Source organism: Pogoniulus pusillus, chromosome 3 (assembly GCF_015220805.1).
Source record: "Pogoniulus pusillus isolate bPogPus1 chromosome 3, bPogPus1.pri, whole genome shotgun sequence".
NCBI classification, from domain to species: Eukaryota; Metazoa; Chordata; class Aves; order Piciformes; family Lybiidae; genus Pogoniulus; species Pogoniulus pusillus.
In genome coordinates, this window is record NC_087266.1 from 17665014 (window position 1) to 17683882 (window position 18869).

Sequence of the window (18869 nt, forward strand, 5' to 3'; positions counted from 1 at the left end):
TGACAGAGGCTGGAGGCCTGTGTTTGCTAACCTCTGCCAAATAAGAAATAGACTTATTTCTCTGCTTATAAACCACATTATTCGGCCCCGTTGAATTTGCGCCTCCAATTAGGTGGTTAAAATCCATGGGGTTTTACGAAGGTATGCCGGATTGAGAAGATGAGGGAGGGGGTTTGAGCGAGGGTTACGTCTGGGATGGCGGCGGAGGGAAAGCATCCCGCTTTGCACAGCTACCGCCCCCTGCCATGCCGGAAGCTTCCCAGCCCCTGCACCCCGCCGAAGGGCTCATGCCAGGACCCGTCCCAGCGGGGCCGCGGAGGTACAGACCTTGTGGCGGCGAGGGCGGGCTCGGCAGCAAGCGGGAGCGGGGCCGGAGTTCCTCCGTGCAGTGCAGCGGCGGGCCGCCAGGCGGCGCTGCAGGCAGAGCACGCAACCAGAGCGGCCGTGCTTGACGGCGGGGCCGGCTCCTCAGCGCCGCATCATGTGGGCCGGCCCCTTCCATGGAGCCGGGGCTGCTGCCGAGCGCCTCCTGGGCGTACGCCGCCATGAGGCTCTGAGGGGCGGCTGCGTGCGGAGGACCCAGTCGGTCGTGCTGCAGAGCACCCCAAGCCTAACACTGGCCTTGCCCCCAGGCAGGAGAGCCCAGTGCTGCAGCCGCTGCTACTGCCGCCGCCGCGGGTCCAGCCGGGCGGGCGGGAGGCCCGGGGCCATGTAAAGCGGCAGCGGCCGTGGGGAGCCAAGCCGAGCTCGGGGAGAAGAGTCGCTGCCGCCGGCCGGGGAGGCCCCGCGGGGGGGATCATGGCGACGTCTAATCTCTTAAAGGTGAGAGAAGGGCCTGGCCGGGCCCTATGTGAGGAGAGAGGCAGCGGGGTCGAGCGGGCCGGGACTGCCCCGCCGTCGGCTGGGCCTTAGGGGTGGTTGGGCCGGCCGGGCCAGGCCGGGATGGGTGGCTGGTGGAGGCAGGCCACGGGCACCGTTCTCTGAAGTTGTCGTTCCCCAGAGGCGGGGGCGCCGGCGGCCCTCTCTCAGGTGAGCGGACTTGGCACCGCGCCGGGTGCGGGACCGCTGGCCTCGGCCTGGCCCGGCCCGTGGCCGCTTGGCTGCCAGCACCCTGTTCCCCGCGGCTCTCCCCAGATACGCGTCGTTGGGAAACAGCGTTGCGTCGAGCTGTTAGACAGGGCACGGTGTCGTCCCTTTGTTTATTTTAGGCGACATAGGTACGAAAAAAAATAGTTTTAAGTTAAACAAAGAGTTGAAAATGCCTTCGCGGTGAGCAGGTGTCATTATTTGAATTACCACCGTATTCTAGCTTTTTAAACTACATTTATTCTGCAAAGAAAAACTCCTGGAGGCCTTTCACTCCCATTAAGCAGTTTTGCTTTTGTAGTCAGATGTTTTTAAGCACTTCAGTTGCGTTTGATGACAGATGTCAATCGCCCCGATGTGGTACGGATTTGACCACAAGTTTTCAGTATGACAGTCCAGTCCTTGAGCCTGTCCTGATATTTGCGGCGGCACGTGTGTGGAGAAAACTGTATGTGGCCTTTGAGGCCATGCCAGCACATGGAAGACGGGCCTACTTTAAACAGCTGCTGCTAATGGCTCCACTAAGTGTTTCTAGAACATCGGTGTAATTAGGGTAAAAGACCTTGGGAAAGCTGCTTAACCTTAGCAGTTAGCAATTTAAAATATGTATAAATATTGTAAGTATACTATGAGCATACTTGTGCGTCAGCATTTTGTGTTTTAGTTAAATGTCCTTCTGAAGAAGTGCTGCTTAAATTCTACCAATCTGATCTATTTCGGATGTATAGATTTGGCCTGACACTGCTAAATGTATTGCTCTGAGGCACTCAGTGTGAGGAAATGAGACCTAATTGATAATCTTGTTTCTTTCTGGTATCCAGAAAAAAGAAGTTTTTTTTAAAAAAAGACAAGTTTTAAAAAAAATCTTAACTGAAATTGAAATGTAACTGAAATTAGTTTAATTTATCTATTTTTTTAATGCCTAAGTGGGTAGTCATATTTTTAAGCAGGTAAGATTTAAATATAAATCTAAAATGGAAGAATCCAAAATGAGATTATTTTGAAGAAATATTCATTTTGTGGAAGAGTTTGGATTTAGAATAGGGCTCAAGACCGTTTATCTGCTTATCCATATTTTAGTGCATGTCTTTGCTGTATGCTTAAGGATCACAGGAAAGACCAGTGCATGCTTTGACAAGACATGTGATCATACAACCTATAATAGAAGAAACATAACCCTCTGAGATTTGTCAGCATTTTACTTCATCTGCTTTGAAAGAATAATAGGTGTACGGTAGGTAAAATAAAGTCATGCGCCTTGATTCTTCAAGATGAATCTTGTTGCACTCTGAAGACTTTGTGTTGACTAGTTATGCTTTTGCAGCTGGCCTTTGAATCATTAATGTTTTGTATTGACAAAAGCATATATGCACATTGTGTTTTAAGAAAAGTACTGCGGAGACACCTATCCTAAAATAGGCCTTTCTGGTCAGTATTTTTCAGCATTGCAGATTACTAACTAGTGAGTTTTCTAAAGACAGTCAAGTATGAATCCTGCATTACAAAAGGAAAGATTTTACAGTGACTTAACTTTGTTTATAACGACACAGTAAAACAGTGCATGAATTGGACTAGGTAAGGTCTTTTGTTCCCCAATTATGCAATCAGAGTGCTCTTAGAGAAACAAACTGTTGATTCCACATCATGTTGATTGGCAGAGCCTCATGCTGTTTGAGGCTGTGAAATGCACTTCTGCTTTAATGTTTAGGGGGAAAAAAAACGCTATGCCTCAGCATAGTGAAAATCCCTGGTTAAGAAGGGAGAGGTGTTAAAAATGTATATGGTTTTCCCGTATCTTTGCCAAGTAAGCCTGCATAATCAATTCTAAGTTAGATTTAGACAGGTCTTATTTTTGCCAGGATAAACTGAAACTAGGAGTTTTCTCTGGTTTTCCCCTGTTCTTGTTCAACTTTCTACATAGTTGAAAAAATGAAGTGAAATATTCTTATTCTAGTAACAGATAGTGGCTAAATCCAAATCTGACTGGCTGTCATAATTTTAAAGGACATTGTTTATACTCCACTAGTGCATCAGTGTGCACTTGCAGCCCAGAAAGCCAACCAGATCCTGGGCTGCATCAAGAGAAGTGTGGCCAGCAGATTGGGGGAAGTGATCCTCCTCCTCTACTCCACACTGGTGAGACCCCACCTGGAGTACTGCGTCCAGTTTTTGAGCTCCTATTACAGGAGGGATATGTATGTGTGGAGCATGTCCAGAGAAGAGCCACGAGGATGATCGGAGGCCTGGAGCACCTCTCTTACGGGGAGAGACTGAGGGAGTTGGAGCTGCTCAGTCTGGAGAGGAGAAGGCTCCGAGGTAACTTTATTGTGACCTTTCAGTATCTTAAGAGGGACTTTTTAGATTATCAGGTCTAGGGGGAATGGACCAAAGCTAGAAATGGGTAGATTCAGACTGGATGTTAGGAGAAAGTTCTTCGAGGGTGATAAGACCCTGGAATGGGCTGCCCAGGGAGGTGGTGGAAGCCCCATACCTGGAGGTGTTTTAGGTCAGGCTGGATGAGCCTCTAGACAGCCTGCGAGGTATCCCTGCCCATGGCAGGGGGGTTGGAACTAGGTGATCCTTGTGATCCCTTCCAACCCGAACTTACTCTGTGATTTGCCTAACTCAGTTTTTTAGTGAGGCACTTATTCTCAGCCTTCTTTAAATGCAAAATTAGAATGATCAACTGTATGTTGAATCCTGGTGAGATAAAACAAATTGTAATGTGATGAAAATGTTGAAGTACTTAAGAACTAGTCATTACATGGTAAGCAAGTGTGTGCCTTGCCTGTAGCAGAACTGCTCTCCCAAGTTGAAGCTGTTGCTTTACTGTAGATTACTGAACCGCTAGTAGGTGAGTTCTTCCTTTCAATGTACATGTGATTCTGTCACTTTTAAAGTGAGATGCTTTGTTTCAGGTCATATTTTGGATATATAGCCTGTTCCCTGTGTAGTGACAAGATAATGTAAAGCAGATCTCTCGCGTGCTTTGAGGATACAGGAGTCTTTCTGCAGTTTCTGAAACTCAGAGCACCTTGGCTTATTGCAACATGGAGAGACATTTCAAGGTTCAGAGGGACAGTGGCACAGAAGTCGTATTATATTGCCTTGCCTTGTTCTATTCCATATTTATCTAGACTTCTTATACTATGTGCATGCTTCTGTGGCACTTCTCTCAAGCTTGCTTACAGTTAAGAAGAGGAACTTTGCGCTATGTGATAATACTCAAATTGGGAAAAAATGGTCAATGGAACAATTCCACTTAAATCATTATTCTAATTCTGAGTAATACCCACTGGAAGAGTCTGAGAGCTTTTTAACCTGCTATCTTGAAATACTGTGTTTAGGTGCTTAGGCATATAGAATTGAAGCAAGTTTGAGGAGTAGAGTTATGGTATATATTTCAATTAAATTTAGTGTTAAAATGGAGTTTCAGATTACTGAACAGATTCAGGGAAGTGATGTTTGAAACTTTCCTAAGTGGAAATATTTTTAAACTTCTGTAGTGATTACTTAGCCAGGATATGGCTATCAATTGCAATCCATGTTTTCAGAGAAGGTTTGGTAAGTGGAATAGTTTTATTTCATCAAAGGTATGATGTACTTCCATGCTTACCTTCTCTTGGGAATGATGGTTTGAGACAACAAGGAAGAAAAGTTACCTGGGAAATTTTGCTCAGAAATTGTACAGGTTTGCAGGTGGCTCAGCAAATGGGGAAATGGATTACTTGTGTTATGTAGGTCACTGATATGCATGCAATTTTGGTAACAGATGAAGAATTACCACTGTTTGACCCCCTCTTCTATTATAACTTTTGAGTTTCTCAGGTGTGAGGAGTAGAACTAATGAATGTGAATGACAAAGAAGATGGTATTAAGCACTTTTTCTTCATCATGAGAGAGTAAAATTAATAGTTATGGAAGCCTTTATGATGCTGAATTGTTTATTGACCTTTGAGAATAGTTTAGTTGAGTTAGATTTTTAATACATAAATTTTATTATTTTGTTCCATTTGAATATAAAGGAAAAAGTGTGGAGAAAAAAAAATAAAATAATTTTACTTGTATATATATAGAGCAAGCAAAGTTTTAAACTTCCCTTGTGGCGTTTTCTGCCATGCTTTATTTGCGTAATTCTTTTTAAGTAAGTACATGTTTGTTACAAGTGGACATGCAGTTTTTATGACTGAAATGGAGCTTGTGTGTGTACATCTTACCATTAACTAGGTAATCATGATCTGAGTCCTACAAACACTAATGTTTGCAATCCCCTCCTCTCCTGCAATGTTTTACAGTGAAACTAGTGTTATTCGCAAAGGTAGAGTATTCAAGTTTTCTCTTCAGATGCTTCCAGTGAATGGCTTAATTGCACTTCTCCAGAAATGCAGAACAGGAAACCCCTTCCAGAAAACTTACAGGCTCTGCTCTAAAGGAAAACTCTGAGGAAGCTGATTTTACTTAGTTTATAATGCCTTTTCTGGAACTTCTGACTGTTCAACAGCTGGAAAGACATGTTTATTGTGCTACTAAGAAGGACTGGGAAGAGAAATATGTGTCACAGGAATAGGAAAGATTAGAGCAACTCACAGAAACTGAGAAAAATTGTAAGGCTAGGTCTGTGTAGGGGAAGCATATAGGTGATGACTTTCAAAGCTGATGCATTAATTTTTTTTTTTTTTTTTTTGGCAAAAGAATTGTAAACCTTACTGAGCAGAGACTGGCTTTGTTAGACCCATGTTCAGTATGTGCTGAAATGGTTCGACAGTGCTGTGAGGCCTCCAGGTGCTGTTGCTGTAAAAACAGTTACTGCGATGCCCGTTGCATCTTTATGACTTGAAGATGAGACATCTTTGCACTTAAGAGCAGCAGGGAATACAGTTTCCAAACCGTACTTCTCCTGAATTTTAAGTAACAGGTTTAATTGCAAATTTCCACATAGAAGTTAATCAGAAGGAGGCGATTAAGAGAAGATGATGTGTTGCTTGTGGTTGTTTATCTGGAGAGATGCTACTAGCGAAACAGTGCACTTGTCAGAATTCTGAGCGGTTACCTTATTATTTGCTGTGTTCGAAGTAAGAGTAGTATTAATAGCCAAGACCATGATCTGTTCAAAAGTAAGCAGTGAATTGGAACAGACCCCGGTAGTGTTTGCCACAGAATTCTCAATCAATGTTTATTTTAATTGCAGACTTTTAATATGCAGGGCTTTTATTGGAGATTGTATCAAATAGAATTACAACATATGCAATAGAAATGTTACTTTCTGTGAAAGTTTTGGGAGTTGTAAATAATGGAAATCAACCTGTGTGATGAGACTTTTCAGAATAAGCAGAATGGTATGAGAACACTTTGTTTCTTTAGATTTGCTTTTAATTTGGATTGTTGTCTTTGAAAAGATTCATCTTGGGTTGGATTTTTCAGCACAGTGTAATTAATTTTTGTCTATGCCAACTGTAGTCTAGGCTGTCAAACTACCTATGGCCAGTTAACCCACAGGAAGAGAGTCAGTGATACAACAGCTTCTACACTTTTCTGCTTCCTTCCTTCATTTTTGTTGTTGATGCCAAATGCACAGTGGAGAAAAAAGGTTCATGCCATCATCCACAGGTACTGCTCTTGATTCCTGACTGCCATTTTGGTGATGGTAGTTTATTCAGGACAAGTTTGCAAGTCAGGCTCATCGTTGAGTAGAGCAGCGGAGCTGACAGCATCATTTATGTTGTTCGTGATGGAACTTGTTGCATTGTAGCTAAAGCAAATGAGTAAGGAAGAAGTTTGCAGTCTGCTTCTCTGAGAAACAAATAATAGGTCTGTGACTTTTAAAAAAGTGGAACTTAATGTGAAAAGGTTTGTTTAGCTATGATGTTGTAGCTCATAGTTTATAAGAGATACTTCTGAGAAGATATTTTATATTAACATAGATACTACAGTCCTGAAAAATAACTTTAAGGAACTTATTAACAATTTTTTTTGTTGTTCCTGTTAGAATAAAGGTTCACTTCAGTTTGAAGACAAATGGGATTTTATGCGCCCTATTGTTCTGAAACTTCTTCGTCAGGAGTCTGTCACAAAACAGCAGTGGTTTGATCTTTTTTCGTAAGTAATTTTTCAATATCATGTCCTTCTGTGGAATGAGAATACAGTCATAGTACTGCTGCTGATACAGAAGTCATATATGGCATGAACTGTTTGGAGATACAGGACAAAAGTCATAGTTGAAGTTTTATTAAATAGTAATGTGCCTACTTCACTGTAAATGTGCAAAAGTACTTTTTTTTTCTTAACAAGATCTTTGAAAATAGGATGGAGAAAGAGGAGTAGAGCTCTTGACTTCAGTCATATAAACAAATTTTGTACCTGTCCACAAACATTTTGTTAAGAACTAGAAATTGTTGTGTACTGCTTTGCCAAAAGGTTCCTGTAAAGGCAGTTTGAACATGACACTATTCTCATTTGAATGGCTTTCTTCTAAAATAAGAATACTATTGAAGTAACAGAGCAATGCAGTTTAACTGGTTTAATTTGAATAGCTTTATACTTTAAGAATAATATATGTAATATTTTTCAGATAATTTGCATTATTGTACACTAGAAATTCTGCCATTTTTTCTCTTTCCAAAAAGCCAGAAGTTGCTTCCTGTTAGATGAGGATTTTTTTCCTTAAAGCATATCATGTGACCTTTGCCAACATAACATGGGATTTAATTACAACATATATATCAAAAGTAGATCTAAAATAATCTTTGTCTTAAAATAGTTATTTTCCCTCAAATACAATTGTAGCTTAACTCTACAGTGTCTCTTGCTTTAAAAGTATGTCACTGAAGTGTTTTTTATTTAAACATATTGTTGCAGCCTGTAGCTTTATTGCTTTTTTCAATCAGGACAGCCTACTGATTCTTTTTACAGCCATCTTACTGCACCTGTCACTCTTCTGCCAACCAAAAGGAAAGATAGTTTATCATGTAATGAGTTTTAATATCTTACGATGTCTCAACTATAGCAGCTGCTAGAAATATGGTGCAGTTAAGGTACAAATTAATTTATGAGTTGTTGCTTTCATTTTTTGGTAACTAGTTCAGTAATACTGCATTGGTATTGAAATTTCCCATTCTTTTACTTGTAGCTGAATTATTTAATGAAACTTAAGTAACTTTATGGCTAAATGAGGGATATTGGGGGAAAGATTCTCACTCTCCTAGGTTCGTATTTTTGGAGAGTGCTGTCTTTTAAAGTTTTTAATAACAATTCAAAATTTGTAGATTTCTTCTACCTCCCATTTGAGTATAATTATCCTGTATTGTTTTTTGCACTACAGCCAGGAAACAGTGACATTTGAAATACAGTAACACCTTTTCTGCATGTCAAGGTTGTGTAAGTCTCACAAGTTAGGCATGCCTCTGTAAATCAGGATAGCACCTTTGATCTGTGTCAGAAGAATCTTTTTTTACTTGTAAACTTTGTCTTTTCATTAAAAATAAAAAAGATGCTTATGTATTGAATTAACAGTACTGATTTAATAGAAACAAAGTCATAACTTTAGATTATATAGTTGCCTTTTTCAAAGATGTGGTGTTGTTATTGAAAAGAGGAAGAAGAACCAGAGGAAGGTAATTGAGTCAAAAAAAAGCTTGCTAAGGCAAATTACATATGATGTATGGTTAGGAGCATAATTTGCTTTATTTAGTCTTCAGTATGCAAAGTAGGAGTTAAGTTACACTTGCTGGGCTGCCTGCTAGGAAAAACAGGAATTTATTTGAATGTTACTTAAAACTCATTAATAGAATTTTGCTTTGCGGTGCTGTTTGGTGGCTTTTCTGCAGTGGGTTTTACTGTCGTGAAACCCTTAAGAGATCTTTTTAAACTAATTAAAACATCTGTTAAACTGGTCGATGCCCCTGAGCTCAAATTTCTTGCAAGGAAGCGTTGTTTCTTTGTAACACAAGGATGCTGTAGTGCTTGGACTGTAAGGCCATGAGCAAAAGCTGCACATTAGTGAGTGTATTTTAGAATAATATGGGCTGAGTAGTAATGCTTCTGCTGCAAGTGTTTTGTCTTTGTCAAAGGAAAGCTTTAAAAATTGCCCTTAATGCAGTCAGGATTTTTGTTACTGAAAACAGATTTGACTGCTACATTTCCTTCTTGACTATAGCCTTTCTCTCAATAGGTTGCTCTTGCTTGCTTCCAAGACTCTTGTAATTTGTCTCTTCTCCAAATATGTTTGCTTACATGCATCACTGGGATCTAACATTACATTGTTTGACAATGATAGATAAAATGTGTATTAACTCCTTAGAAATACTTAAATTATGACTGCTTATTCCTCATATATTACAGCATTAAACTTTGAAAAAGTGTTACTAAAAGATGGATAAATTTTTTTCTAGAGATGTACATGCAGTTTGCTTGTGGGATGATAAAGGTCCAGCAAAAATCCATCAGGCTCTGAAGGAAGACATCCTTGATTTTATTAAACAAGCACAAGCAGTAAGTCCTTAGTGTTTCATAACTTCTATTTATATTGTTAGAAAAATAACCAAATAGTTCTGACTTTCATTGGATTTTAATGCATTTTCTTTTCTGTTTGAAATTCTGTGATGTTCTAGAGATGGTAGTTGCCCTGTGAACTTCTACTATTGACAAAAAGAAGACATAGCCTTAAGCATTTGCCTTGACTCACTTTTCTCTCTTAAGTCCTTGAAACCAGAGTGGGTAATCATTTTTGTGTTACATTGAATATAACCACAGAAAGCAACCTTATTTCTTTATTTTTTTAAATCCAACATTACTTACGGAGTCTTCCTCCACTTGAAAACTTCTTGAGGCAAAATTTTCTTTAAGAAATTGCTGGACTTCTCTGTTGTTGTTTTTTTAATCTAGCTTCAGTGCTGTGCTGACATGTTCATGAATGGCTTTAGAATAAGCCCTATGGATGGTGTACTAGAAGCATGCATGCTATCAGTTAAGCAAGCTTAGCTGAGTTCAATTTTATGGGCTTCTGCCTAAATGACAGAAGATATTAATAGATTCAAAGGAGATGTTTATGTTTGTAGGTTGAGAAATTAAAACTCCGTGATAGAGGTTTGGAAAAGAGAAAACGAAAATCTGTAAAGTCTTTTTTCTAGTAAAGAAATTTGTATTGCTATGACTTTGCTTAAAGGAAGATAGTTTCTTTTTGATTTTTAAGTCTTGCCAGTTTACTTGCTGTCATGAATGCAAGGCTGAACTACGGCCTTTGATAGAGTCTGTGTTAGCTGTTTTTAGAGAGGCCTTTGCTTTAGGCACTATGATAGCCACTGAAAAATGTAGCTGTAGTTTCCAAGCTTTAATAAGACAGTTGACAGGTCAGTAGATGCCATTAAATTACTCTTTTCATTGTATAAAATATGATGTAGTCTTCACAGGTTTAATACCAAGTTTATACAGTTGTACCAATACATACTTTTAGACTACACATTGTGATCTTTTTTGACCTACAGATGGCTTAAAAAAAAACAACACCCAAACTTCTTGTTTGCTGTTACCTTTTTTAATCTTTTTAGAATTGGTCCATATCTCATGAGTTAACTACTCTCCTAACTTAATGACATTTAAATACGTAGGTTTTCTTATTCTGAGTTATCTGTATTTTAGTTTTATATCAGGAGTTATTCTCAGTGTGAGCAAAATCAATCCCTATTTTGTACATAAAGTTGTTTATAAATTACCTTCACTTCTCTCCACTTCTTCCAGAGAGTGCTGAGTCATCAAGATGATACAGCTTTACTAAAAGCATATATAGTGGAGTGGCGCAAGTTCTTCACGCAGTGTGATATTTTGCCCAAGCCGTTTTGTCAGTTAGAGATTACCTTAATGGGCAAGCAGGGCAGCAACAAGAAGTCTAATGTAGAAGACAGTATTGTTCGAAAGGTAAGTGGTGGCTATTAAGAGTTTTGTTGCACGCTGTTCTGGCTACAGTAATAGTACAGACAGCAATCTGTAGCTGAAGATGAAATCGCACCCATTATAAAATACAGTATCACACTTTGTTTCAGTGAGAGGGTCAGAACAACCCACCATCTTTTTGGTTTTTCCTTACAAAGTAGTTTCACTCTGTTTCTTTAGTTTTGCATTGGGTGTTAAGTGTTTTGTTCAGGTGATAAAGCACTTCTTCCTCCGGCATTCAGTTTGTTTGGGGTTTTCTGTTCACTTGTTCATTAATTATGACTTGAATCCCGGGGCAGGAGGCAGTTGTGAATTCACCTCTTGTTTCTATACTTGTAAGTAGCTTTTCTACTCCTAGATTATTTCCCTAGGCCAAAATACTAATTTGAGCACATCTCCGCATTTTAAACATGACCAATTAAATGTTGTCTTCTTAAGCTACATGTGGCCATTAGGGAACTAGAGCATCACTATTATGAGGAGAGGCTGAGAGACCTGGAACTTTTTGATCTGGAAAACAGAAGACTGAAAGTGGATCTTAAAAATACATAGAAATACATAAAGGGTGGAGATCGTGAGGTCGGGGTTACACTCTTTTCAGTAGTGGACAGTGATAGGACAGGGGGTAGTGGGTACAAACTAGAACACAGGAGGTTTTACTTAAACTTAAGGAAAAATTTCTTTGAGGATGACAGAGCATTGAAACAGATTTCCCAGATAGGTTGTGGAGTCTCCTTCTCTGGAGACTTTCAAAATCCCCCCCTGGATACTCCTGTGCAGTCTGATTTAGGCAAACCTGCATTAGCTGTGGAGGAGGGTGGACTAGATAATCTCCAGAGGTCCTTTCCAACCCCTACAGTTCTGTGACACTAAATTGTTTGGTTGTTTGATTTCTGATTTCTTTAATTTCTTTTGCATAAACTTAAATCCGGGCATACCTTTCTAACAAGTTTGTTTTTTTCCTTCCTAACACACAGCTTATGCTAGATACATGGAATGAATCCATATTTTCAAATATAAAAAATAGACTTCAGGACAGTGCAATGAAACTAGTTCATGCTGAAAGACTAGGAGAAGCTTTCGACTCTCAGCTTGTTATTGGAGTTCGAGAATCATATGGTATGTCTTGCACAGACTGATCTCTGTTGTCTCCTTACTTTAATAGCTGAATTTCCATCCTACAAAGTTGACAGCTGCGAATGGTCTCAACTTTTTCTTTTGTTGTTACATGATACCAGTTAATTTTTGTTTAACTTCTGAGTGATCTAGCTACATATTTGTTACTGTAAAATGAGTGTTTTCAAAGAGCAAACCACTTTTGGACCTTATAGACTCACAGATATAACCTGATACCTGTGCTCCTTTCCATACTATTTCTGATTCTTGAGATAGTTTAAAGAAGAAATCCTAAATGGGCCACATGTAAGACTTTGTTTTTTTCTTTGCCAAACAGATCTGTGTATCACAGTATCACCTTTTCTTCAAAGTTCTGCAACCTTCTGAATTAAACTTGTGGTTAATACTCTCAGGTGGCTTTGTAGGTGTCCAATTCTAAATTATTTTTTAAAGCACGTTCCATTTAAGTACTGGAGTTTATTATTTATTAATTTCTCTCTTAACAGTTGAGAAATTTTTTTCCAAAGAGAGCCAAGCACTTCTGTGTAGCAGTAAACTCACTGTTTCCATTCATGTAAAACAGAAAAAAACCCAACCCAACAAACCCCCCACAATGCACAAATAAATGCGTAAATAAATGTCACAAATTAAGACACTAAGATTGGAGTAACAGTGTCTGAAAAAAGCTGTTTGCTCATTCAGGTGGAAAAATGTTTGGTTGAGGCATTATGATGATTTTTTTGCTTGGTTGATTTTGTTTTTCTCTTTTTTTTTTTTTATTCCAAATTGTGCAATTTTATGTGTGTTTCTGGTGACCATGTTTGAATCTCTAAAGTGCTGGAGATGGGTATGCAGTTTTTTCAATAGTTAATTTGCTCTGGTTAATGTTTTTGAAGGAAAGACTAGACAAGTTTTGTTACCTTTAGGAATCAGAGGGAGTGTATTTATAGAATTTTTCAAATTATTCAGTGTAACCATTTAGTACAGTACTCACTGAAATGAGAGAGATCTGCTTATTTTTAACCAGTAAGTTTCCAGGACTTGAAAGTAAATTTAGACTTTCTCTTTGCAGTGAACCTTTGTTCTAATCCTGAAGATAAACTTCAGATATATCGAGATAATTTTGAAAAGGCGTACTTGGATTCAACAGAGAGGTTTTATAGAACACAGGCTCCTTCTTATTTACAGCAAAATGGTGTACAGAATTATATGAAATATGTAAGTAAAACCTCTGTTGTAACTCTCTACTGAAAGTGTTAGTACTTAAAATGATTGTTCGTCTACTTTTGCGCAGGCAGATGCTAAACTAAAAGAAGAGGAGAAAAGAGCACTACGGTATTTAGAAACAAGACGTGAATGTAACTCAGTAGAAGCAGTAAGTATAGATATATAGAAAATTTGCATTTTACAGTTAGTGTTCCTACATTGCAGTTTCTGTGTGTGTTACAGTATTATAGCAGTAGATTAATATAAAACTGTTGATTGTATGGTTTTCAGTTATCCATTATGTATTTTTCTTGCCAAAATCTGTATTGCTTTCCTGTCTGGCAGTTTACAATTTCCACAGATGTGTAGGTCAAAGTTTAAGACAGAAGGGCAGGTTTTGATTCAAGTTGATTTCACAGTATCACAGTATCACAGTATCATTAGGGTTGGAAGAGACCTCACAGATCATCAAGTCCAACCCTTTACCACAGAGCTCAAGGCTAGACCATGGCACCAAGTGCCACGTCCAACCTTGCCAGAGACGGTGACTCCACCACCTCCCCGGGCAGCCCATTCCAGTGTCCAATGACTCTCTCAGTAAAGAACTTTCTCCTCACCTCAAGCCTAAATCTCCCCTGGCGCAGCCTGAGGCTGTGTCCTCTTGTTCTGGCGCTGGCCACCTGAGAGAAGAGAGCAACCTCCTCCTGGCCACAACCACCCCTCAGGTAGTTGTAGACAGCAATAAGGTCACCCCTGAGCCTCCTCTTCTCCAGGTTAAACAGTCCCAGCTCCCTCAGCCTCTCCTAATAGGGCTTGTGCTCAATTTTTATTGTTTCATTTTGAGTAAGGTATGATTTTTTTCCTACTCTTACCAGTCAGTAAGAATGGTATTTGAAAATAAGCCAGCAGATAATGGCTCATGTAGAATCCCAGAAAGAGTTCTGAATCTTTGCAATCAACACATACAATAGAATTTTCATTAGAACTGTTCTAAAATTCCTGTTAGGCTGAAATAAATCTTTTTAATATAGAGGAGGTTATTTCTTTTTTCCTTCCTCTTCCTCACCTTGAGTAGTATTAGTATTATACATCATTCAGATTCTGGAGAAAGATTTAACTGCAATGGATAGTTCATGATTGTGCTGAAATTTGTTCAGGAAACAGGCTGTTTTTGTTACAAAGGGGTAATCCATTAATGCAAGATGATATTTTCCCAAATTAATATTGTTTATTAATTGTGTTATTCAGAAGTCTTTCCACCCCAACCACTAATTTTAATAATAATTGATTCTTCTCATGGTCATGGAAACATTATACAGATAATAACTATATCTAGAAATAACCAGCAAAAATATAAACATTAACTGAACTGGAAGAGAAAGTTGTTGTGGTCAATATATCACTTGCCCACTAGATGGACTCAAGAAGCTCTTTTCTGCTATGGCAGAAGGCAATGGTGAATTACAAAAAGGCTTTAAATATTTACTCACAAAATATTATATCCCGACTCATGGGGCTAGCTACAGCTTCAAAGAGTACACAGATGCTTTCAGGGAATTCTGTTACTGTCAACTGCTGAGGCTTCTGATGCTTCCCAGACTTCAGAGTGCTGGAAAAGGAGGCAGACAATCTCTGACCTTTTTATCCTGGCTCCTCTGGACAATCTGTGTATCCAGGACTTTCCGTCTTGGCAGGAGACTTTCAGGTGTAGACAAGATGTCTTGTGATGTGCAGTCTTAGCACAATGTCACGCTGGCTGTGCAGGCTGATCATGTGGAGCCATTTAGAGCCTGTTCCTGGTAAACTCGAGGCAGGCAGTTTCCAGGCAATTTAGCAAAGCTACCTTATAGCTTTATCATAGCGCTGCTGAAGGCAGTAAGGCAGTATACTGCCAGAAACAGAGAGCAATAGCAGCAGGCAACAGCAGACACAAATACAATGGCAGAGCATGTTGCATTTACCTGCATATCTCTTTTATCAATGTAGCCAAGAGTAATGAGCCTTTGGACACAGAATAACCAATCAGAATAGCAGTTAGCCAAGCCTGACCATATTAGGTGAAGCCGTAGGCTTGCTTTACCCAAAACCAGGGAAAGCATAGGCCTTGAACAAGGCAAGCACAAGCTAAGCATGTGTACCTTGTTTACCACAAAAGCAAAAGAAGTCTGGACAGGCCAAAGACCTTAGACTCAGTGACTCCAGGTTCTTTGTTCTCTTCCCCGTGATTGCTTCTCCCCAAAACAGAAGGAGAGAGAGCAGAAAAACATGTCTCAGCAAGCCAGGACATGGATAAGCCTGGTTTTGGCCTATCAGGCCTACCACAACAGTTTTAAATAAGAACCCTTCAAATCTGTCTTCTCTGCAATGAATCAAAACATATGTTATGTCTTTTATTAACTTTTAAGTTATTCATTTTGCACAGCAATAAAATGTGACCTGTATAAAGAGGCTGAAAAAAAACCAAAGATAATCCTGACATGTACAAGCAGTCTCTGTTCCAGATCTACCCATAGCCTTGTTCAAGCCAACTAGCCTGGTCCAAATAGAGTACGCTGAAATGAGAACTATTCTTAGCTCTTGGATGTATACTGGGAAACTAAGTAGGGTAGTTGATGTTCCAAAAATGATAGCTCCCTTGAGAGAAAAGAGGCAGTGGAAATACTAAGCCTCTTACTGATTTGAAAGAGCATTTACCACGTTTATTAACTTAGATATTTGGAAGAAATAGTCCTTTATAGACTTTATTCAAAGTATTCACAATTTCATAAATCAGTGATTTTCTTTTTTTTTTACATAGAGTATAGTTGTTGAGAACTGGCTAGATTTTGTGTCATGGCAAACTTGAGACAGGTCAGGCTTTGACGGCTAAAATGAGCTGATTCTGTGTTTAATGTATTTCAGCTGATGGAATGCTGCGTCAATGCCCTGGTGACATCTTTTAAAGAAACTATTTTAGCTGAATGCCAAGGCATGATCAAACGAAATGAAACAGAAAGTAAGTGAAGCTTCAAGAACACAATGAACTCAGCATCAACTGTGTAAAAATAGATTTGTTTGTAGATATATCAGATTACTTATTTTAATAGATGGTGGTGGCAGTGTTTCATACATAAGATATTACTGCACATGAGCAATTTTATCTCACAAGAAATTGGCATCATTGATTAAGTGTTGTAATACTGCATTTGAAATCTATATTTACACTGCTCTGATATGAATGACTGGATAGCTTCCATCCTGCTTGGAAGAAAAGCTTTTGTGTTCTGTTTTCTTTCTTTTTACCATAACTTATTTTCCTCATATTGGCTAACTGTCATTAATGTTACCACTCCCCACTGCACCTTTACAGCTGTCTTCCTCCTGGTAAAAAAGGGAAGCATCTCTTTACAAAAATGTTTTTCTGAAAAGCAGGGATTTTTTTTTCTTATTCTGATTGTTGGTGCAAGACCAAAAAGTCAATGAACAAAAATCTTTGCAAGTTTTTCCTCTGGTTTTATAGCCAGTATGTCACTGTTAGTATTGAAACTTAGCTTTGCATGCCTTTGGAAAATTTTCACAAGTTTGGGTTTTTTTGACTGTGCCATAAATTGAGAGTGTAGTGTAATTCAGGAGTCTTGTGTTGGTCCTGTATGATAAACCAAACTATTCAAGTCAATAAAATGTCATAATTTAAGTAGGGAAATTGAAAAGGAAAATACTCACTTCTAAAGCTAGCAGTTCAGAAAATATTTGACCTCAAAAGTATGTCATACTGCTCTGTTCATCGAGCAGCATGATTTCTGGCAATAATTCAGAGCTACATCTAGAAAGCCACCATACATTCTTATGACTGTATGTTACAGTCTTTGGGAGAATATGAGAGGCTTATTGAAATGCAGAGCTTCAGAAGGCTTCATCTACAGCATCCAAAGCATCTTCCTTTAGAAACTTCCTTTGGAAAGCACTGTTCTCACTTCCCTTGTGATTGTTTGTCCTGTGATACTGCTTGGTTACAAAATACTTCGGTTTAGTATACAAGAACTCAAGCATCTCTTGTAAATTCTCTTTTTTTGTTTTATTTCTTTTTTCCCCTAGACCTACTTATGCTGTTTAAAAAGTTTTAATTAAGGTGTGGATAATAATTTATTTAAATACCAGAGCTATACAGAGTATTATATGTGTTTGGTAGTATCCTCTGCAGTACTTGGCTTATTCGTGTGTCTTCCTGATATTATTCACCCCATTTCATTATGTTTTCTTTATTAAAAGAACTGGGTGTTTTGACTATAGCTGGGCACTGCTATAAAACACACCGTTACATTAAGTATCGACAAAGCAAGGCAAGCGTAGTATTTTCCAACTAGAAACCATCAAAGATGTCTGATTTGCAACCACTCTTCAGAATGTGCATAGTGTGTTTTTATTTGCTTGTAGTATGAGAGATGGGAGCCTTAAATTTTATTCTTGAAATACTTCATAAAAGAAATAAAAAGTACACTTGCCTTTTTTATAAACACAAAGTGAAAACAGAATTTCAGGGCCTGAACAGCTACAATGTGAGTTTCTTTGCCTTTCAGTGTCATAATGTATTCTGAGAGACATTAATTAAAAACCAGTTTTGGTTTTTGTTGCTTTGAAGCCTATCTTTTGAAGAATCTGGGGTTTTTTGAGTTCCTAGGAATGCACCAAACCCTTCCTTTGCCACCATTTATTAGGAGAAACCACTGATATTTTTTTTTCTTGAATTATTCATGCCATCACTAGTTTACAGAACTTGTTATAGAAACCTTCAATATATCTGCTTGTTTCCTTTCTTTTTCATGAACTGCTCCTATGTCTCACCCTTTTTTAAAGTACAGCTGAAAATATCCAGTAAAAGTTGATGGAGCTTTTTGGGCTTATCCTAAGACGGTGCTGCCATCACCTACAGTACTTGTAAACTGGGTATACCGCTGACCACTTATTGTTTAATCCATCATGAGTTGTGTCTAGTAGCCTTGCAAGTTGTCATTTAAGGTCATTTGTATTTTCCATTCTTTTATTGGCATTATTCTAAAAGGACTTTTGTCTTCTCAGTGCTTTGCTTTTCTATTTGGTTCTGCAACAGTTGATAAGATACAGAAGTTGGTAACACATATTTCATAGTCAGAGGTGACACAACCTTGGCGTTGCTAACAACAAAATCGGAATACGCAACTGGCTGATTCTACTTCATTAAGCAGAATCCTTTGCTGTGTTTAGTTCAAATCTCTATGGTCTTTAAAAAAGCGTGGTGGCTTCTATCCAGGTGTTCCTTTGTGAACAGCTTTATTAGTATGGTTATTCATTGGTTTCAGTACTTTCCTTTTTTTTTTCAGAATTAGCAGTACTGGAATACCTTCACAAAAAGTAGACAAAGCAACCTAGTTTTTAAATCTTTTTAACTGGTAACTTTCAGAAAAACTAAATAAGCTCTTTTGGAAAACAGAAAGGAGAGAATGCTGTTTACCTTAAGTTTTGGTTACTTCAGAATTTGGCAAGCTTTTGATGAAAATGTTGTAGATGGTGTTGAAAGATAC

General features: G+C 38.7%; 1 protein-coding gene across 1 annotated transcript in view; it reads left to right on the forward strand.

The window, feature by feature from the left end:
- Nucleotides 1–462: 462 nt before the first annotated feature.
- CUL5 (cullin 5) overlaps nucleotides 463–18869 on the forward strand; it is a 32574-nt gene continuing 14167 nt past the window's right edge. Inside the window, exons 1-8 of the mRNA XM_064171135.1 lie at nucleotides 463–822; nucleotides 7073–7182; nucleotides 9474–9573; nucleotides 10819–10995; nucleotides 11988–12129; nucleotides 13199–13344; nucleotides 13421–13501; nucleotides 16234–16327. Of these exons, the coding sequence (XP_064027205.1) occupies nucleotides 799–822; nucleotides 7073–7182; nucleotides 9474–9573; nucleotides 10819–10995; nucleotides 11988–12129; nucleotides 13199–13344; nucleotides 13421–13501; nucleotides 16234–16327 (874 nt within the window). The 5' untranslated portion in view covers nucleotides 463–798. The remainder of the gene's footprint in view (nucleotides 823–7072; nucleotides 7183–9473; nucleotides 9574–10818; nucleotides 10996–11987; nucleotides 12130–13198; nucleotides 13345–13420; nucleotides 13502–16233; nucleotides 16328–18869) is intronic.